The following is a 24135-nucleotide window of genomic DNA, read 5'->3' as shown; positions in this document are numbered from 1 at the left end:
CGGAAGTTATAAGATTAGGATATATATTTTTAGATGTGTTAATTAATATTTACCTAAATACTTGTTACGTATTTTCCACAAGTTTAGTATTGATATAAAAAGCGTGATATTGACGCATATTCGGTATAAAAATACATCGTATTCGTATTGAGATGTCTAGAGATGGTGTAAGTCTCATCATCATTGTTACGTTACTATATTATACTAATTAAAATTAGTAATTTGAATTTGGTGTTCACAGAGCGAAAATTATTCCAAGGATTGCTTATGTTATGTTAGGTTCAATTTGATTATGCCTCTAACCACCCTTTCATGTTACCTAAGAGCCCTACTATGGCTAATTTCTAGATTAAAGTTCAGCCAAGTCTTTTTAACATAAGTGGGCTGGCATTTAAGTCTACTATGACCTAAGGTGACACTTCTACGAAGTAAAAGGGTTGTAGTGGTATGTTTATATTAGGTAGGTCTAAAAGTCGATATCCTCTCCAACTCTAGGCAGTTACACGGAACGTGTTTCATCGTGTCGTCATCAGCCTGACAAACTCTGCAATTCGCACTTCTTTCACACTTATTTTGTTCATGTGCCCCTTGAGACGATAGTGTCCTGTTAAAATCACATCTAGTGGATTTTTGAATCTCCTTCGAATGTTTGGGACCCATCATCCAGTCCGATGAGCTCTTCCCTGGCAAGTAGGTCTAATTTTTTGTTCCCTTCAATATCAGTATGTCTAGGCATCCAGAATAAACTTACTGTGTTAATCAAAAATAAATAACCATTTTCAATTTCGTTGAAACACGAAACTACAGCCGCAGCATTATTCCAGTTCAATCAGAGAGTGCAGCAAACACCTCTATCGGTTTCTAAACGTATTAGTCTCTCATCAGAAGGCACATATGCACTCTCTTTAACCCAACTAGGACAAATCCCGGCGGGCAATCACTGATTGCAACGAACGAAATTGCAGGGATGCCCTAGCGGCAACTGCTAGCAAAAAACTAAGCTTTCAATCTAATAGCACTTAAAACAACATCCAAAAATATTGCTCTACATTCTACCATATTGAAAACTATTGTTTGCTATTGTTTTACTGTGTTAAGTTTACCAATCCAAACCACAGTCTGAAGACTGTTCCAATCTATCTTGGAGTCAATCTAATTCGATTCCAGTGCGTTTGGTGCCACCTAGCTATCATATATAATTTTTATGTATTTGATCCTGCAGTTCCTTATGACTCGTTTCTGCAACCACATCCCTATAATTTAAAACTTGTAACGTGCCCCAAAGAGAGGGTGTTATTTATGTAACATGAAATGGGGATTGAAATTGGACAAGATGTTGATATGTCATATAGGGGGATGTTACATAATGAAGAACATGGCCACGGTCGCTACTGTCTCAGAGCTTTAAAAAGGAGTGGATTCTTAAAAGGTGTCATGATATACTCTTATTAGCTTAGAAAAATTAAAAAGATAGAAAAATCGAAATAAGGATGTAAAATAGAAAATAAACAAATATTGGGCGCCACTGGTTACCTTAAGGAACCAAATTTTATACAAAAAAACAAATATTAAAAGAAAAATAGATAGCTGCATCAAAATAAATAGTCACTCTGCAAATATATTCACCGAAGAATCCTACGAATAAGTTGGGTGGATAGAGTTCGTAACGAAGTTGTTTTGCACCGGATGGGAAAAGTCACAGAAGTCGTCAGAACAGTTAAAAATCGAAAACTTGAATATTTTGGCCATGTTATGCGACACCCAGAGAGATATAATATACTCCATTTAATAATACAAGGCAAGGTAGACGGAAGAAGAGGGCCAGGTCGAAGAAGAACGTCATGGCTTAAAAACCTGAGAGAATGGTATAACAGATCCTCTGCATCCCTTTTCCGAGCTGCCGTTAACAAAATTACTATAGCCAATTTGATAGCCAACGTTCGATAATCGAGCACGGCACATGAAGAAGAAGAAAATATATATAAAATACAAAATACTATAACGTAACTTACTTTATTCACTCTATACTCAATATTTTATTCTTAGCCAATTTCTTTATTGTTCTTACGATGCAAAAGAAGGAAAGGAAATAATAAGATTTGTATTTTGCAAATCAAACATTATTTATTAAAAAAAAGAACAAAGAAAATGAATTTCTGGTCTCTCGGTGTTACAGATTGAGATCCAGATTATCAAATAAAAAAAAATGAAACAAAAAGTTCTACAAACATAAAAATAATACGTTTACGTATCACTTTCCTATTTTCTTCTGGTTGTTGGTTGGTTTGTAAGTCCCAGACGCTATTTCACTACGCGAAAGTCACTTCACAATATTTACAGGTACAGCAACAGTACATAAGGTTTATCCATAGTTTATAAAAAAAGTTTTTATAGAAAAATTCAGCTTTTTACTCGAACAAAAATATTTTAGAACCCAATAGTCCTTTTGAATATTAAACGGGATCAAAATGAAATATATTAATATACTTCATGATTTGACTGTAGTAGTGCAAAATGAAACTTCTAACTCCTACTTCCGGATCTGACTGCATAAAAAATATATTTAATACCAAAAGTTGTATGAAATCATATCGGCGATTCGCTTGAAAACAGCGAGAACGCGGTAGTCTACGCTTTGCTTAGACCATGATGGGACCAACACTAACTAAACACAAAAAAACTTCTGCAATACACTTGCAAAACTTAGCTGGGACTGCACTGCTAATTTTTGCCGATAGCCGCATATCGCAGCCCCGAGGGAACCGGCAAGATTTTAACTTGTCGATAGCTCTCTCTCTTGAACTAAACTCGATGGCAGCCTTACTAGAACTGATTAACTCCTTCTCCCCAAACTCACATCTCTCAAAATCAACGCCCTCTCAAAATCATCACAGGACTCATTCCATCAACCAACCACAGACTCAAATTCCTCAATCAATATTGGCTAATCAGAAAACCAAAACCACATCATGCCAAACCTACAATTTGACGCCATGCACAATTTCTCCACCAATAAGGGATACTTATTTTCCGTAAGCAAGCTTTGGTTTCTCACGACAAACTCAAAGTCTTGACAAGTCAGCAATTCTGCACGTGTGCTCAATGGGTAACACTTGTTGTTTACTCAAAGCTGTTATCTCTAAACACTTATGAGATAGCATAAACATAACAGCGACATCCTGGCATATTTCAATCTCCAAAATCAATTAGCTCTTTGCAGGCAAGCTCCCGCAAAGTATCACTGAGACACTCAAGGACAATCACGTCATACGAGTATTTCAAAGAACGGCCAGATAAATAAAATACGTAATATGTGGGAACGCAGAATCGACAAAAATACATCATGTGAGAGATCTATTAGGAACTACGATTCTTCGATTCAATATACAGGGCAGGGCGTAGCGAAAGTGTTACAAATGTAAACTGGTTCGGAATTTCAAATAACTTTGGTATCCAAGGTGAGCAAAAATACAACGAATTTCGGAGCGTTATAAACTTACATCGGTCAAACTAGCGGAAACTTTGACAAATGCATAGCAGAACAGAAAAGGGCTTTCAATAATATAAAAACAGATCCTACGTATTCACTTTAGCTTCTAGAATTTAGATCATAATCACTCTTTTAAAGAAGAGTATCAAATTCTTCATATTCCAAATAAAGGCCTTAAGGTATCTTTATTAGAATCTATGGATATTATTAAATTAAAAAATAGGTACAGCTATAATTCTGAATGAGATTGAAACTATTTCTTTAACAAATATAAATAAGCAATAAAAAATTGGCTTCTAGTAAATTTCACCCAATACTAATCCTGAATAAGCAGTATACTCTGCTTGTTTTAATTTAAAAAAACATCTGTCGTATCGAAAGATAATATCGCCTCATAATGTGGATATTTCAATTTCCATTTTTATTGTCCTATAGGCGTTGTAATTAACAAGCTTCAAAACTTTCAAAATCTTGATTAATTTTGACTGCACATTTCGTATAACCAATAAATCTGTATATGTTCAACTGACAAACGACAAAAGTTTGATTTACGGTAGATTCGGTTTTTTGCTAATCTGCTTGATATCACAAAGTTACGCAACGGCAAAAAAACAAAACGTAATGACAAACACTCAAAATGGAAAACTGAGTAAACTCAATACACAAACGGATATCGAAACGCAGAAAGCCCCATTGAAAATTGATATTGCCCTCAAAAGAATAATGCTAACAAGTAGCAAGAGGATAGATTTTTAATGAAAAGTATTTGTACAACTGAAAAGTTTAATTTTGTATTATTCATTGTGTATGACGCCTCATAAATCCAATAGTTTGAACGAATGATGTTTGTTTTTCAATTTTTTCGCTAGCACAAAGGTTTGTAAATACCACAAAATTTATTAGAGGCTAATAAAGAACAAAACAAATAAATTTAAAAATTATTTTTTGAATTTATATTTCTTTAGGCGCGATTGAGAGTGAATTTTTATTATTCTGCGCGCATGCGCAGACAGACAGTATGGACTTAGTTACTAAATATTTCAATTTATGTAGATATGTATCAGCACAAATAAGGTGCAATACAAATATATTAGTGGTTTAGTAAATTATAATTTTTGTGTCTTTGGATTTGTCTTTCTCTGGAGTAAGATAATAAGTATTATTAAAACATTTTTATTTTATACTTCACTTGATATATTTGTCACCGTAATTGTAATTATGTCCGAAAAGCGATGTATACAGAACCGTCGAAGGTAATTGGTAGAGCATTCAACTAGAGACGCAATGAAGAAGTAGGTCTAAATCTACATTCGAAAAAAAGTCAATTCATGAGGATCACTAAATTATTACAAGGAAAATAGAACTCTAATATGATTCACGGAGAACTTCTTCTTCTTTCTCATAATCCTTAGTGCCCTTCAGGGCGTCGGATGTCGGGTTCCGCCTTTTATCCACTTCTTCCAGTTGCTTCTATTGGTGGCCAGGTTCTTCATATCCCTCATACTGATGTGTCTCCTTTCACCTATATCTTGGATCTGGTCCATCTATGTCTTCCTCGGCCTTCCCTTTTTTCTTTTGTTTCCCATTTTGGCTTCATGTACCTTATTTGTAAGTCTGTTTTGCTCCATTCGTTGTATGTGTCCAAACCAGCTTAATTGTTTGTTTTCGATCTTCCTAATTATCGGTTCTTGTTCCAGCTCTCTTCTTATATCTTCATTTCTGAATCTGTCAAACTTCGTAACTCCAGCTATTCTTCTCATGTATTTCATCTCGGTCGCGTTTATCATTGATTCATGTTTCTTTTGGACAATCCATGTTTCCGCCCCATATGTCATTATCGGATTTACTATGCTGTTATATACTCTGAGTTTATTTTTGTTGCTTATTTCTGACTTTCCAAAAATTGTATTATTTAAAGAGTATTACACGCTAGTTGCCTTCTTCAGTTTATTACTTATTGCCAAGTCCGTTTTCCCATCATCTGTTATTATATTTCCCAGATATTCAAAAGTAGATACATGTTCTATTACTTTTTCCCTTACTATTATATTAGTATTCCTTTCTCTTTTCCCATCTTCATTTATTATCATGAGTTTTGTTTTGTTGAGGTTCATTTCCATTTTTAATTTATGTATCTCTTTTTGCCAAATATCTATTAGTTTCTGCATTTTCTCTACTGTGTTTTTGATTAAAACTATATCATCAGCGTATAGAAAGGAGTTGATCTTTATTGCATTTAAGTTTTTATATCCTACTATGTATTGAAGGTTTCTTGTTTGATCTTTGGTATTTTTGATTAAAGTATCCATGACTATTATAAACAAGAGGGGGCTTAGTCCATCTCTTTGTTTAATTCCCTTATCCCATTTAAAAGTGCCTGATCTTTCTCCATTTATTTGTACTTGGCCTTCTACTTCCATATATATAGATTTTATGACTTTTATCATCTTTTTTGGTATATTATAGCTCTCCAATATTTTCCACAATATTTCTCTGTTTATTGTATCAAATGCCGCCTTCAGATCGACGAACATGAGAAATAGTTCATTCCCTTTACGGCATTGTCTCTCTATTATATTTCTTATGATGTAAACGTTATCGTTTGTTTGACGGTTTGATCTGAATGCAAGCCTGTTCGTCTTCCAATTCTTTCTCTATCACTGATCTTAGACGCTTCTCTATAATTCTCGTGTATACCTTGAAGGCGACCGATGACAAGCATATTGCTCTATAATTCTCGCATTCATTATGTTGTCCTTTTTTGTATATTGGTAGAACTATGTTCTTCTTCCAGTCATCTGGGATTTTCTCTGTACTCCATGCTTCCTTGCATATCTGTAATAGCCAGTCCTCATGACAGTGTCCAATGACACTGTCTCCGTGGCGAAGCGTTTAATGCGAGTGAACCCCAATACAACGCTAATACCAGCAGCGCTGGTAAGTTGGTTCGAATCCCTCACGGAGAACAAACAAAACAAATCCAAAAATTGGACAAGATACGGTATTTACTAAAATAAAAAATGTTTGGTGTAACAGAGATATATCGCACCCTCAGTGCAAGACTGCAGTAAGTCAAAATAAGTAAGTTTCGAGATAAAGACGATTTTGTTTATTCTCGTGCTAATATCGGTGAAATAAGACACAAATTTTAAGAAAAATTAACATTTAATTATGATTTTTTCATGCTTTTCAGCCTATATTACATTAACCAAAAATGGAAATTTAAATAAAATAATATTAACGCAAAAAAAATAGGAATTTCAAAGTTACAACACTTTTGCACGGAAAAAATTGTTAATCACTACACATTTAGTATTAGAATTTCAAAGTTACAACAGTTTTGTACGGAGAAAATTGTAAAAGCGTAGACACATTTACTTTTACAGTAAAACCTGTGTTACCAGCCACCTGCCAACAACGGCCACCTGTACTAACGGCCAGTTTAAAAATTACCCAAACCAATTATGTACAGTAAAACCTGTGTTAACGGCCACCTGTCAAAACCGGCCACCTGAACTAGCCGGCCAGCTTCAAAGTTACCCAAATCAAAATTTTTGGACTACAAAACCTGGTATTAGCGGCCACCTTTTTATATCGGCCGATAGTTCTGTCATTTTTAGTGACCGTTATTGACAGGTTTTACTGTATATCTAGACTACAAAAGCATTACCGGCCACCTTTCTATATCGGCCAATAGTTCTTTCATTTTTAGTGGCCGTTGCTGACAGGTTTTACCGTAGTTGTTGTCCTCTTCTCGTACATCATCTTGTGCCATATTTTTATAAAAACTATGGTGGGCTTCTGGTATCATACCCGAATGGCATAAGTATACCAAATCTTCTTTTTTGGCCATTTTAATTTTTGGCTGTTCTTTGGCAAGTTTTCTGAGAATAGATATTTTTGACCTCTCAGTATTGTCAATACACAAGTTTTAAGATAACTGTTTTTCGTTTTAAAATCATATGGAAAATAAATATAATATTACAGAAAGGACATAAAATTTACATGAATATATTGGTCTCGAAAATCTTAGTTTATTGTCTCAGCCGTTAATGGATTACGTAGACGCTCTGTATATTAAAATTAAACACCACAGATGTAGATATTAAAATAACAAATGTCTTACTTTTTTCATTGCTTGTTATCGAATCCGTTGCAATGTTCCGTGCAAAACTGTTGTAACTCTGTTACATTAGAGTTACAACAGTTTTGCATGGAACTTATGTTCAAAAACGCAAAATAGTTAAACTGTTGTTGTTGTAATATTTAGCCCATTAAGCATTTGAAAGTAACTAAAGTTTTACAGGGGATAGATATGCATGTTTACAATCGAATTATATGATTACTTCATTTTCATAAAATTTTGAGTTACTGCAGTCTTGCACTGAGGGTGCGATATGTCGATCGGATTGAGAGCTAGAGTTTTGATGTGAAACCTGTTTTCTATGCTGCTGTGTGGAGCTCTTATTCTTCTTCTTCTAATGGCGCTAGAAACCTTTGTGAGTCTTGACCTGTTTAACAATGTTCTTCTGTTCACTGTCTGATGTTGAGGATTTTAAGATATGTGTTGTAATAAGAGAGACAAAGATTTTCATAAGTATCATAAGATTAATTAATAGATATAAAATATTATCCAATATTGAACTGGGTCAAGATTGTGTAATCTCGACTAACATTTACCTTCATTGTTTATTTAAATATTAGGAGTTCTAAATATTGAAAATTGGTGCTGAATAAGAAACCCGTGGATGATTGCAAAAAATAGTTTGGTTGTTGAAAATAATATAATTAAAAGACAAAATAAACTTGGTGTTCGTCGAGGTAAGATGTTTCATTCTTCCTTAGCTACCTAACATTGAAAAGAACCTGAACTACAGAAAAATAAAGATCAATTTTGAATTAGGAAGGTAGTTAGGAGGTTGTCTTCACTGATTTTTTCTTAGAGAAAAGCAGGTACCGACAATTTTTTTTATTATAAGTCGCCTAATTTTCATGCTAGAAACTTTTATTATTTTTTTTAAAGGTCTAATTTTATACAAAAAAAAATTATTTAGGTTTTCTTCGAAAAATGCAAATTGTTCCCTTTATTTGGCTTTGAATATTTTAAATTATGCATTTGACGAAAAAAGCTAACTCTTAACATGCCGTATCTCGGTTTTTGTTGGTCTTAAAGATATTATTGGAAAAGAATTTGGTTTGTGTTACTAAAAGGTACAATTTTGATATGTAAAGTTTTTTTGATTAATTGCATATTTTTCGAGGTATTCTCAAAAAAACCCTCTAAAAAGTCGATTTTTTCGTCGAAAGACTGTTATTTTCAAGCGCGAATGACTCGAAAAATATTAGTTTTACGAAGAAAATGTAAAAAACATTTTTTTCTTAGAATTACTTTTTCCATCGAATTACATGGTTAAAATTTGATAAAAAATTCCCACCCCCGAGATGGGGTGGTAACCACCCCCAAGATTTTAGCGTATGATAGCGGCATGATATAGAAAATGATCTTTGGACTATTCCCTACCTTCTGTGAAAATTTCAAGTAAATCCATGCTGAACGAAAAAATTGCGAGCCAAAATGCTTCATTTCCTCAATCGATTATTGGAGCCGACCGACCGGCTCTGTCCCGTCATACAGCTGACCGACTATAATAACTTTTATTTATATTTAATTTAGAATGTGTGTACTGATTTTCAGCCTCAGTAAATGGATTTAATTACCTTCGTAGGAAAGCAACTTTGATACCCTCTCAGTAACCCCTGTTCTACGTTTCGATTGACCGACCGCAGTATGTGTCTCTACACTCTCACAGTAATCAACTGTGAGAAATCTAGCTTTAGTAAATTCAAAGAGATTTTTCAGCGCTGTCTCTCCGTCTCACAGTATCATCACTATCATCGGTAAATCGTAGATTGTTATTGCATTGTTACATTTTTCTGTCATATTATAATATCATATAGACATAAATTGAATACACTTTAAATTTTTTGAGGAGAACATCTCCTTCAGTGTCCACTACTATACTATCTTCTTCGGATTCTTTGTCATTTTTCATCTTTTTGAGCTAATGTCTTATTTCGCCCTAGGTGTTCTCATAATGTCTTCTGCCACCTTAGTTTTAGTGCCCTTCTTTTTATCTCTTCCCGTATGCTCCATGTCTTTTTTTTTAATTTTAGAAAATTTTGGGTAGAATTCCTCTATGTTTTTCAACTTTATAAGTAATAGAGTGGTTTATTATTTTTATAGAATATTTTAGTCTACTTGTAGAATTTTCTGAGTCTCCTTAGTTTATAAATACAGAGTTAAAGAGTTTATGAAAACAGATACAGACTTAATAAAATACAGTATTTCGTATCGTGTTATTTCAAAAATTATGTTTTAGATAAACCGCTCGAGTGTATTACAAAAGCGGGAGAAACGAATATTATTCAATTTTATGTTATTGGTGAAGTCATCCGATAATCCATTTGGATTTGGATATTAAAATTTCGTTGAACAAATTTTAAGTAATTTTTAAACTCTAATAAATCAGACGTTATTGTTTCTCCTTCGATTATCTACTAAAATCGGTTTACCGTTTTCATTGATCCACAAGATGTTTTCTATATTTATTATTAAGAAAAAAATGTTAGATTATGCAAGATGAGCGTTTCAATATTTTGCAAATGTTGTACTTTTCTAGAATAGAATAGTTATTTTCCTAACTAGTACGGAAAGTGATACTTTCACGTACGAGACTGCCGTTGATCCGAACGACGCGATAGCGGAGTTTGGGCAAGCAGGCGATTGCGGGGAAGACACTTTCCGCATGAGTTAGGAACAATATTTTTCCTAGGGCCGTACGTTTGGAAAAAAGCCACAAAAAAATAGAGTTATATCAATTTTTAACTTTCAATATAATGGGTTACCACGACGACGACATTGGTTTCCATGACGACGATTCAAAACCATTGTAATTGTCTACTGATCTGACTTTTAAATATTATGTCAAAATAATTTTATTTCATCGAATTATCAGTAGTAATTGCACAAGAGCTCTAAAATTTATCGAATTTTTCCCGAGTGACACTTTGTCAGTTTTAATTTCACGACCCGAAGGGGAGGGGAATTATGTCAAAGTGTCATGAGGGCAAAAATTCGATAATAATTTTAGACATCGAGTGCAATTTGTTGCGATTATTTCATGAATAAAACTGTTCAAAACCAAAATTTTATTGTAATTTATTTATGTAAGTACAAATTAGTACAATTCAACACACAGTTTTTATAAATATTTTACGGTTGAAAGTCATTACTTTTATAATTTTTAAAACATTAATTATCGTTAATGTCACCGAATGTATTTTTTCGTAGCAACGAAGTGTATCTGACGTAATATACTTGACGACGGGATATTATCAAAAATTATTAGTTTAATTTTTATTTCTGTAACTTTCTATTGGTTAGAATCTGCTATGAATGAAATAATCGCGCTAATTTCTTTAAAACACGAACATAATAAGATAAATTTGAAATAAATTAGTAAATAATATCTAAATATTAGTTTATTGCATATATTATAATATATTATAATGTCATATTACAAGGTATTTTACATTCCGGCACGTCATGCGGGAAAACTTACTTTCACGCACGCCGTGCGGGAAAGTGCAAATTTCAGAAACGTAATGTATGCCTGAAAGTGGCTCTTTTAACACGGCCGTAGAAAAACAATTTTACAAGATGGCTAAATCTATTTTATAGTTAGTAGTAACTTTTCTAACTTTCTTTTGAATCAATCTTTGTATTGGGTGGAATAATAATAATTGGCTGGTATGCCAAAATCTTTTGCAATTTCGGTTATTTTGTCCTTAAATATATCCCATTCAAGCTAGATCACGTCCAGTCAGATAATTGAATCGTTTATTTCAGAAAGGGGTCAAGTGACTAATTTTGACAAAATGAGTTTTTGGTGGAATTTTTTAATTTAAAAGTAATTACAGCTTTTGTTGCAGAAAGGAATCAATTGCTGCCATAGTGTTGCCTTGGCAGCGCAGAGAAATTAGCGTTTAGTGCAGAAAGGGGCCAAACAACGCATGACTCCTTGCTTAAAAATTGTGTAACCACCAACTTTATTTCAGAAAGGGGCCAAGTGCAAAAAATTATTTATTTTTTTCTTAAACAAGCTAACAAGATAAATTTTTGAAAAATACAATACTTTTTGACAAACACTCAGGTTATTAGTGAGAATATTTATTTAATATAAATAAAATTTTTGTTGAATGTAAACACGTTTTTTTTTGTTTTTCTCAAAAGCAGTTTTGTGTGACTTGACCCCTTTCTGAAATAAACGATTCAATTAAGGTGTGTGTACATACGTGAAATATTTAAGATAACCTAGAGATATTTATTAGTACGTCTCTTACCTATGGGGGTCAACCCATGAGAAAGAGAGAGAGAGAGAGAGAGAGAGAGAGAGAGAGAGAGAGAGAGAGAGAGAGAGAGAGAGAGAGAGAGAGAGAGAGAGAGAGAGAGAGGTTCACAGCGCTTTTCACCACGCAGTAACTAGTGGTTATCATTAATAAAATATAGTACAGAGTGTCTATTCGATTCGAAGGTCAAAAGGAGAGAGAGTGAGATTTTCATGTTCAATGTCTAATAATGTCTGTACCTGGTAAGAGATAAAACTAGGTACCTACTTGGATTTTTTATTCACATTTGGCCTAGGTAATTATTTAAATTAAGGGTGAAACTTATCAAAATAATACAGCTAAAAATATAATGGTATTTTTAATTCAAGAATAAAAAACCGCTAAACGCCGTAAAAATGAGTGGTGCATACAATATTCCAGCTACAAAAGATCTGATATGAATATTAAGTAGCGCGAAAATGTATTTTCATTTTCATGTAAAACAAAATTCTAGTTTTATTTTAAAAGATTTTTTCATAATATTTGTCCAATTTAAAGGAAAACGCGCCACAAAAGAGTAACTTTGATACAGTTTGAATTTTGAAACTCTTTTGTGGCACGTTTACTTCAAATTTAGCAAATGTTATGAAAAAATATTTTAAAATAAAAGTAGAATTTTTTTGCATCAAAATGAAACTACATTTTGGCGTCACGTAATATTCATATCAGATCTTTTTTAGCTGGAATATTGTATGCGCCACTCATTTTAACGGCGTTTAGCGGTTTTTTATTCTTGTATCAGGAGTTTTTCAAAGTTATTTATAAATTAAATGTATAAAGTTGAATGCAATGTTTCTCTATTACAGGTTAAGCTTTATAAATGGTCGCCTTTGTCGCATTATCTCCCAAATTATCTAGTTTCCATCGAATGTACACTAGATTTTTTTTCTTTTTCTAAATAGATTGAAAAAAATATTGGAATGGCCGGTAAATGAACTCGGATTGTCCGTTGCCAGATAAAATTAGCGTCGTAACCACTACAACTACATAAACCATTTAGGGAATAATCGTTAATTGGATTACACTTTTGAATTTTAATAACTTCTAAACGGCTTAACCGATTTTGTTCACTAAACATGAGTTTGAAACGTATTGACAAGTAGTATCTCATACATCTAAGGTCAAGTATGATAACTGAAGCGATTACAGGAATTATTGAGCTTGAAAAACCGTTTTTCCCATAAGAAATAGATTTGATCATACTTATGAAGCCTATAACTTAAAAATTCGAATTTTCCCGGATATAAGATATACACCGTTAGATTCGTCTAGAGTCCCTCTACAAACGCTTAGTTATTGGCGTAATTAGTAGGTTGAAATTTTGAGTAATTGTCGAAAAACCAAAATTTTAAGAGTTTAGTTTTTAAGTTTTTCGGCTATGCTGAGCCGTGTGTATGTCTGATCCTGACAGCATAGACACCATTTGAAAGCTTAACTCAACGCTATTAATTTGGTGTATTAACGGTTCTCCTGTCAGTTCTTGAACCGAAGATATATACAGCCAAAAAATATGCCGTTTTGTACCTACCAAGTCCTATAGCTAGGGTTACCATACGTCCGGATTTCGTCCGGACAGTCCGGATTTGAAAGACATGTCCGGATTGGCGTCCGGATATGAGAAATGTCCGGATTTTTTCTTTACTAAAAAAATGGAAATCACTTGGCCCAAGCAACGGTGGGAAATTTCATTCTGCGCTAAATCAAATAGTTAAGGCTACAAGGTGATCCTACCTGGAAAGAGATGGAGGAGAGCGCTTCAACTATAGTGAGCGTTGTACCGAATTCTGTCAATGTGGATGAATTATTTAATGAGCGTTCGTCACTTCTCCAAGTTCTAAAAAAGCTGAAACCTAAATAGACTTAACTACCTAAAGAAGAAACCCCAAACACTCATGACAAATAGCAAAAAATATTAGAAGCATTTTCTAAAAGCAACGTTTCCTTTACGAATATTTTTAAAATAGTAGAATTCATCTTTTGTCTGCCTGGTTGTTCGGCTCCTGCTGAACGTATCTTTTCGATGATAAATTTTATATGGACGGCTGAAAGAGGAAGATTATCTCTGCCTGTTGTTGTAAAGGAGCTTCTCAATATTAAAGCAAGTTATGTAATGTCATGTTCCGAATTCCATGACAAAATAAAAAATGACAAGCCACTTTTGAGAAAAATTATGTCTTCTGAAAAGTACGAAAGAAGAACAGATGAAGAACAACCTATTCCTGGGCCCAGTACACACTAAGCATTTCGCATAATATATTATGTACAATGTAGAGGTAGAAACACAGTCAAATTCACATTTTACATTTTCTACAACCCCTTGGACCACCACCGTCCGGATTTGGCCTTAATAAATTATGGTAACCCTACCTATAGCTGACTTATGGGTAGTCAAAACTCACAAACTACACCGGTTCTGAATCGGCCCTCACCCCCTCTTCAAACACAGAAAAAAAATTCAGATCGGTTTAACTTTTCCACACACATACATACATAAATATCCATAAACATTTTCTATTTTTTAAATAAAAATTGACTTATATTTTTGAGCTCGGTAACTTTTGAACGGTATAACCAACAGATTTTCATAATTAGACATGCGTTGGAAAGGTAATGATCGCTTCTATTAGAAGCCGCAAAGATCGGAGTTAAATTTTTGAAATTTTTGGGAGTTTTGGGGACGAGAACGAAAAACAGACCCTAACTAGGAAGGGCCGTAAAATCCACACCCTTGAACCAAAATGGATGGTTGATATATGAATGGGTGAGTCTTTTCCTGAACTTTAAGATATGAGTTGGCCCAATTTTCAATTCAGTCAGATTTAGATAATCGAAAATTTCGTGTATACAGGGTGGTTCATCTTATTCGCATCGGTCTCTGTACGGAAAACCACTTGATATTTTAAAAAAATTTCTTCACAAAAATATACAGGGCCTTTAATACTACAATGTAAAAATAATGTGAATTATACAGGGTGCTCCAAAAAAGAGTGGTATATCAAAGTTATATTTTTTCTTATGGAATGCCCTATATCTGATAACATTACTGAATTGACCTTAAAAAATAAGCTATACTTTCATAAGGGTTCCCTATACCTAAATACAGGGTGTTTTGATTTATTTCGATTTTTATGAAAATGTAAGGTTTTAGAAAAAAATAAATATCTACGAATCTAATAAACAGTAACAAATTATTTCTTGGATCTTAATAATAAACTATGTAGCATACTTAAACAGATGCTTACTTCAACAAAATTTCTTACAGGGTGGTCAAAATATGAGATTGTTCTATTAACAAATTCAAGCTGTAATAACTTACTTATTTTAAATAGAACACCCTGTATCTTACTAGTCTATCGTGGAGAAAATTTACGTAGCTTTCAATTTATATTAGAGTTTCCTATACCTATCTTTTACAGGGTGGTCAAAATATTAGATTGTTCTATTAACAAATTCAAGCTGTAATAACTTACTTATTTTAAATAGAACACCCTGTATCTTACTAATCTATTGCGTAGAAAATTTACTTACCTTTCAATTCTTATTAGGGTTGTCTATACCTATCTCCCTTCTTTTCTTAAATATTTAAAGATTTCCTAATTTGTAAGCTTTAAAAATTAGAATTAAGTACCTATGTCGTGGTGATGTACAACACATCACCAACACCGAAAATATACTTAAATATCTTAGTCAAGATACTTTCGTTAATAAAATTCACATTTTTATCATTTAATCACACAGAGTGTTCTTATTTTAAATGACATACTCGATATTCTATTCTTTATAATGGAAGATATTTAAAATCTCTTCAATTCCTTGTAAACATTCTCAATATACATGTTATCCTGTAAATATACTTTCCCATGTTATTCTGTAAATACCCATTTTTACATATTTTTGTACAATAGGCTCGTTATCGTCATAGTAGCCATTGCATTTAATTGTTTGTAATTGTGATTCAAAGATTTAAACAAAAAGTGGTGTACAAATTAGGAAATCTGTAAATATTTAACAAATGAAGGGAGATAGGTATAGGAAACCCGCGACATTTCTACGCGACAGACTAGTAAGATACAGAGTGTTCCATTTAAAATAAGTAAGTTATTACAGCTTGAATTTGTTAATAGAACAATCTAATATTTTGACCACCCTGTAAAAAGATAGGTATAGGAAACCCTAATACAAATTGAAAGCTAAGTATATTTTCTACGCGATAGACTAGTAAGAGACAGGGTGTTCCATTTAAAATAAGTAAGTTATTACAGCTTGAATTTGTCAATCGAAAAATCTCATATTTTGACCACCCTGTAAGAAACTTTGTTGCAATAAGCATCTGCTTAAGTATTGTAAATAGTCAATTATTAAGATCCAAGAAAGAATTTGTTACTGATTCTTAGATTCGTAGATATTTATTTGATTCTAAAACCTTACATTTTTATAAAAATCTAAATAAATCAAAATACCCTGTATTTAGGTATAGGAAACTCTTATGGAAGTATAGCTTATTTTTCAAGATCAATTCAATACTCTCATCAGATATAGGGCATTCCATAAGAAAAAATATAACTTTGATATGCCAGTCTTTTTTGGAGCACCCTGTATAATTCACATTATTTTTAGATTGTAGTATTAATGGCCCTGTATATTTCTGTGAAGACATTTTTTTTAAATATCAAGTGGTTTTCCGTACAGACACCGAGGTGAATAAGATGAACCACCCTGTATATAGCGTCGCGTGTAGGGGGTGTAGGTGTGCGCCACTGGCGAGAACTGCCGTTCTCTGGTAATGTAGAAAATTAAACATCTTGTTTCCTCTGAATAGTTGTCTAATTGGTCTGGTGCAAATTTGTCAACCAGATTTTTACCCATATTATTATAACTTCTGCTAAATTTTAAGAACCATTAATTATTTAATGGCTAGTGGTACAAATTTTATATAATACTGAGATTATTTTCTCTTTATTTATGACAGCATGTTTATTTTACTTTTGCTCTATTTAGTTAGAGTGTATTTTAAACGAATAATTTTATTTTCAGAAAACACCATGCTCCGAACGTTCGTGTCTGGGCAGCGTAATGGCCTTGCCTCAACGAACTGCAGTTAGAGTTTCCGAAGATGTGTTAGAACAGGCAAAGGATTTCTTGAATCAATACTTTACGTCGATTAGAAGGTAAGTTGCTATCTAAATTCTGTGTAGATTTACAAAACAAATTAATATTTCAATTCGTATATCCAGCATATATAAAATAGCGAATAGAATCTGACGAGATAAAAATAGCGAGGAGTACGGTCCTGACAATGATAATATACATCACGTTGTAAACCGCTGCGATATTTATCAGTTTTTAAATGATAAAAACACAGTTTAAAATTATTTTGTTAGTTCCTCCACATTGTTATAGTGGAAACACCATGTAAACCCCGCAAACCTGACGTGAGTACCAAAAACCACATCTATTATATTTATATTAATAATAATATAACCTATAAAATATCCAAGAAATATAAATAGGACCAGTTTTGGGCCAAGATCCACACCGGTTTTTGAACCGGCGACAGGGCCGGCCTTGCAACGTCTCCAAAATTAATCAAACATGACTTCGAATAACACCATGAACACTACACAAACTACATCTCACATTTCATATTCCAGTGTTGTTAACACGTTTAAACAACCAACAAAAGACGAAGCCATAGTTCTTTCTAGTATTGAAGGAACCAAAGTTCAAGAGTACATCATAGCCGTCGGTTCAATAGTTGGTCCACGTAACGTATCTTTCGCTTCCAGAATAGCCAATAATAGAATATGTATATATCTCTCTTCTAAAAATATGGTTGAGTCATTGCTGCATTCCCACAAATACGTCAATATAAAAGAAACTCAAGTAGAAATAAGAAGACTTATCACTCCAGCTCAAAGACTGATAATATCAAACGCTGGTCCTTCTGTTCCAACCACGTTAATTGAACAAGAACTACGTAAAATGGGTATAAGCGCCGTCTCTAAAATGACTTTTCTTAGGGTAGGAATGCCTGAAAGCGAATACAGCCATGTCTTGAGTTTTAGAGGGCAAACATTTATCACACCTTTAGAAAATATGTCCATTCCCGATTCTTTCATGATCTCTCATGATAATACCACTTACAGACTATACCTTTCTATAGAAGGATTCAACTGTTCAAAATGCAAGACTATTGGTCACCAGGAAACAGAATGTCCTGACATTGCTAATACAATCACTTCTAATGCAACCACTTCTAATACAACCAATCTTGACTCAACCAATTCTAATCCAACCACTTCTAATACAACAAATCCTGACCCAACCAATTCTAATCCAACCACTTCTAAAGCTCTTCCAGAAACCTCCCAAAACACACAATATATAACAAATCTACCTTATAACCAAACAGAACAAAAACCTTCTGACAAAGCCTTAATATCCACCTCTAACGATCACCCAGCATCTTCCCAAAATATATTAGATCAGATCCCAGACGTACAGGTCTCTAATAACCAATTAGAATCTACCATAGAAACTGACGACATGTCAAGACCTACAAATAATACAAATGAAACAAACACTTTAAAAATAACAACATCATCAACTTCCAACAAGATCAGCAATCTTACTCCATTAGAAATAACACAACCTAAAATTATTCCAAACGTCACAAAACATCCAAAAAGGCTCATCTCATCGTCTCCAGAAATCAACGAAAATACCACACAGACCGATTCTCATATCTTCACTTCTCCAGTAACAAGGAAATCAAAGAAAAAAACAAAAACGTCTAAAAGAAATTCTCGAGATGAACTTTTACTTTCCCTAGAGACAATTAAAGACAAAATCGCAAACAGATCACCACCATTTGTCCTTAACTTCGACGAAATATGTGACTTTCTCGAAAACACATTAAACGCAAAACATCCCGAAATAACCTCAAAAAACTATTCGAACGAAACAGCCGAATTAATTCAGATCCTTAATTTTGTTCACGCTTATACCCACAATTCAAAATTAAAAAATAATATAACTCGATTAAGAAAGAAACTAAGCCCCAATAATTTCTCTTCCACAGAAGAGACCGATGAAACACATTCTCAGTCAGAACTCGAAAATGTCTAATCTAACCCCTATATATTACAGTGGAATATCAATGGGTTCTACACCCATTTAGAACAATTAAAACTTCTAATAAACGAAACATGCCCTAAGATCTTATGTCTTCAAGAAACCCATTTTAAGCAATACAATATTAATCTTCAAAACTACCAATGTTTTCCAAAAAATAGAATAGCACAACAGGCAAGTGGCGGAGTAGCCATCCTCGTAAGAACAGACCTAGAAGCTAAGCCAATCACATTAAGAGTGTCCTCAATTTCAAAAAGAAAGAAGATCCCATAGAATCACAGACGATGACCTCAAGACAATCCTCACCAAAAAAGTTTCATCAGTGTTAACATATTTAAAAGACATCAAATTGTATAATATTAAATTAAATTGTATTATATATTTAATGTAATACTTTGTATTGTCATATCCACTAATAACCCTGCGCGGTTGATGTGGTTTTGTGTTTTAAATAAAAAAAAAAAAAAAAATAGCGAAATGCGCATAATAATAGTTAGTGCAGTCACTGAAGGTTTTCACCTCCGATTTCGTTGAACCTTTACCGATTTTCATGAAAATTGGTGAGTGATTAGAGGATACCTCAATGAACAAAGGTGACATGATGCCAACTTGCGCTTTTACCCTGGGGTGGATGCCACCCCTTCTCGGGAGTGAAAATTATTTTATTAAAAATAATACCATAAGTCGATAGAGGGACAAATTATAAGCAAAATTTGTTATATAAAGTTATGAAAATAAATCAACACTTTTTGAGTTATTAAAGACCAAAAATTTTATTTTTTCGTAAAAAAATGCATGTTTTAAATCGGTTTTTCACGTATAAATCAAAAATCATAAGCTTTTACAAAAAAGTTATTATCACTGAAATTGAAGATAATAAAAAATTGAATACATTCCTTACATAAAGAACTAAACTTATGTTAGTTCAAAGTGAGTTATTGGCAATTGAATGTGTATTTTTTTCGACGAGTACTCAAATCTAAATATTCAAGCTTAAATAACGGGAAAACGATGCAATGTATAAAATATTCCTTCTAAATATTTGCCAAAGTACTTCGGAATACCTATCAAATGAGCTTCAGAACAAGGTAATAGCGTCAAAATTAAGCAAGTTATAATGAAAATAAAAGAACCGTTTCGAATTTTTTAGGAAAACGTGAAAAATAAAACATACGCCATTTCCACAAAAATTAAAATTTATAGTAATCCTTGCAATAACTTCTTTATATTAGCATAAGTAATGTTTTAGATAATTTTGACCGGTTTAAAATGCATATTTTTGAAAAAACTTATAATTTAAAAAAATCATAATTTTTAAATTTATTGTAATTCTCATATTCTTTTGATAATAACTCCAAAAATACTCACTACACGTAAAAAATTATATAAAACCAAATTTTAGCTTTTCTGTGCCAGATATTTTACTTGTATTACTATTTCTATAGGGTAAAAAATAACCGAGATAGAAAAGTTTAAATCTTAAATTTTGCTGTGGGAACCATGCAACCGGGGTCATTTAACCTTTTATTTTTTAAAAATTAAGTGGTTTACAAGATTAGATTCAACGTGTTTAAATAGCACTTGGAATTAACTTTCAAACAGTTTTTAGATGAACCTGATATCTTAAACACGAACGGAGTTATTAAAAAAAAACTTTAACATTTTTTTGAAAACTTTTTAAAAGATAAATTTTGAAAAAATTTTGGAGCATAAATTTTAACGCTATCGACATATTCGGGGGCTCATTTAATTAATATTTTTAAGTACTTTGACAAATCTTTAATAAGTTTATGTTATAAAATGCATTAATTTCCCGTTATTTCAGCTTGAATACTTAGAGTTTTTTACTCGCCCAAAAAAATATACATTCAATTACTTATAACTCACTTTTAGTTAACATTAAAAGATTTTTGTAGTATGGGGTTTATTTCGTTTTTTATTAGCTTCAATTTTGAAAATAATAACTTTTTTGTAAAAACTTACACTTTTTGAGTTATTGATGAAAAATTGGTTAAAAACATGCATTTTTCTAAAGAAAAATAACAATATTTGATCTTTAATAACTCAAAAAATTTTGATTTATTTTAATAACTTAATGTAAAAAAAGAATGTGTGTGTACTTTGTACGCACGTAAGAAGTTATACTTCTATTATAATATAATTTCAACGAAATAAATGTACCTACTTAACAGTTACAATACAAAAAATTAACAATAATTACCAAAAATGAACCAAAACTTAACAATGCCAAATATTAAAAATAAAAAGAAAAAAAAAATGAATCGTCCGGGATTTGAACCCTCAATCTCGCGATTTTTTTATCTCTGGTCCAATGCTCTACCATCAAGGCCATCAAGCCGCATGCTACTTACCTTTCAGATATACATAATTATACATCACGGTGACAAGTGAAATATAAAAATAGATGTTTTATTATTCAAAGACAAATCCAAAGACACAAAATTATAATAAAAAACCTTTTAAACCACCTTTTTCAAATTGCGCAAGTTGTATTATTAATATTAATGTTAATAAATGAAATATAAATATTTTGAGGTTTCACAATTTGACAATTCACTTTTAACTGCAGTGCCTTAAAAATTTTAAAGCACTAGTGCCTTAAAGTAGCATTTTTAACGCTCATATGGAGTCCTAAAAATTGCATTTTTAGCACGTTTGTAGAAAAATATATTTAAAAACACTAATATATTCTTTCCACCCCTTTTCTGGACTGATACATACATAAATTAAAAATTAAAACATTTTGAAGTATAACTTCAAAAATATAATATGAAAACTATTTAAAAAGGCAGTATAACTATTAACTAACCTTTGTTGTTTCTCTTCCCACACATTTTAAAACGCAACAACCATACATAACCAAACCGTCAACCGTCCAAACCACAGCTGCGCTACAGCTGCCATATTGGATAATTTTTGACATGTCATTTGAACATCCAATCAGAACAAAGTTATAATGCGCATGCGCCGGGATCGTAGGTTTTAACATATAAAAATTCACCCTCATATCGCGCGTAAAGAAGTATAACTTCAAAAATTTTGCTTGAAATTTGTCCCTCTATCGAATTATAGGGTTATTATTAATAAAATAATTTTCACCCCCGAGAAGGGGTGGCATTCACCCCCAGGGTAAAAGCGCAAGTTGGCACCATGTCACCTTTGTTCCTTGAGATATCCTCTAACCACTCACCAGTTTTCATGCAAAACGATGGAGGTTCAACGAAATCGGAGGTAATAGCTCATATCCACCTTCAGTAACCCCACTAAGTTTGCGGTTCAATAATACGCCAGTCAATGGAAGCAAGAATAGAATATTACCTCCGAATTCAATCCTACTGCATGGATTTTAATGAAATTTTGGGTCTAGCCTCTAATTATCTCCTAATTCAAAGTCTACCCTATGCCGATGTGTGCTTTTATCTTCGGGGTGGTCCTACCCCTTCTTAGGGGTGGATAATTTTTTGGTTAAAATTACCACGGAATTCTCTAGAGAACCTAATTCTAAGCAAAGACTGTTCTATAATTTGTTTTTGAAAACTCAATACTTTTTGAGATATTCGTGGTTGAAAATTGGCCATTTTCATTGAAACATAATACTTTTCGAACGGTTTTATGCGAATACATACCTTAAAAACAATGCATCTAACTCAGTGGTTCCCAAAATTTTTTAGTTCGCGGCGCACTTAATAAACTAGAATTTTTCCGCGGCGCCCTGAGTCAAAATACTGATTTAACGTCTAACTTTAACTGTAGTTAATACGGTTTCTGTTGCAGTTGATATGGTTAGGTTAATTTAATAATAATGAAACATACTTTAAATTCACAAACAATTTATTGAAAAAATAATTACAGTAATTAATGGGATAAATGAGCTTGTTCTTGTTCATTACACAACTTTTCAAATCTCGGAATCAAACTGGACACAGCTACCCTCATTTCTTGTTCCACGTTAATTTTCGCACGGTATTTACTTTTTATTACAGCGACCGCCGAAAACCCAGCTTCGGACAAATAGGATGTTGCAAATGGAATTAAGATGCGCAGAGCTTTACCACTCAGCAGCGGATATTCATCTTTTACTGTAATCAAAAATCAGTTAGTTCCGTGCAGCCAAACTTTGTCTTCAACGTATTGTCGCAAGCCAAATCAATGAGATTTTCTTCTCTAAAGAAGTAAATTCAGAAGGAGCTTCCGCTCTAAATTGATCTTGAATCCATGCAAACTGGTCGATATTATCAGCTTGAAAGTATTTTTCGAACGAACCATTTGATAAGCTCTGATAAGTGATCCGAAAAAATAGATTTAATATTGCAAGAGATATTAACTTCATTGGAGATAATAAACTCCTGCAACAAGGGACAACAATCATTGATATTATTATCATTAATTTTTCTCTTCCATACTTCTAATTTTTTTCTGAAAGCTGAAATCTTCCCCGCCAATTTTAAAATGTGCGTGTTGCGGCGTTGCAGGGAGAGATTCAACGCATTTAACTTTTCAAAGATATCACATAAGTATGCTAGTTGAATCAAAAAATCCGTTTCTACAAAGTACTTGGCATACTGGTGTTTTTATTCTTCAAGAAAAATGTACATTTCTTGCCGTAATTGGAACGTACGAGACAAAACATTACCTCGAGAGAGCCATCGTGAGTGGCAGTAGTATAACAGAGACGTGTGTTCTGCACCTATATCCTCACACATTTTTTTGAAAAACCTTGCTTTCACCGGCCTAGTTTTTATATAATTTACCACAGTTACCACACGTTCTAAGACCAAATTTAGTGAAGGACTCAGATTCTTTGATGCAAGCGCTTCTCTATGAATGATGCAATGGGTCCATACTGAATCCGGAGCTTTGTTTCGAACAAGCGCCTGTAATCCTCCATAACGGCCAGACATTGAACGACTACTATCAGTGCAAACACCAACGCACTTTGTCCACTCCAAATTGTTTTCAACCACAAATGTATTCAGGATCTCGAACAAGCCTTGCGCCTTTGTACTTGCAGTGATTTTTTTACAAAACAGAAGATCCTCCAC

At 32.9% G+C, this 24135-nt stretch overlaps 1 protein-coding gene across 1 annotated transcript in view; it reads left to right on the top strand.

The window, feature by feature from the left end:
• Positions 1-24135, top strand: part of LOC126891698 (nitric oxide synthase, salivary gland) — a 1179385-nt gene that overhangs the window by 728844 nt on the left and 426406 nt on the right. Inside the window, exon 4 of the mRNA XM_050660959.1 lies at positions 16973-17106. Coding sequence (XP_050516916.1) covers positions 16973-17106 — 134 coding nt within the window. The remainder of the gene's footprint in view (positions 1-16972; positions 17107-24135) is intronic.

This window comes from Diabrotica virgifera, chromosome 9, assembly GCF_917563875.1.
Source record: "Diabrotica virgifera virgifera chromosome 9, PGI_DIABVI_V3a".
NCBI classification, from domain to species: Eukaryota; Metazoa; Arthropoda; class Insecta; order Coleoptera; family Chrysomelidae; genus Diabrotica; species Diabrotica virgifera.
Note: the sequence above shows the minus strand (reverse complement) of the source record. Positions and strands in the feature narration are given on the sequence as shown.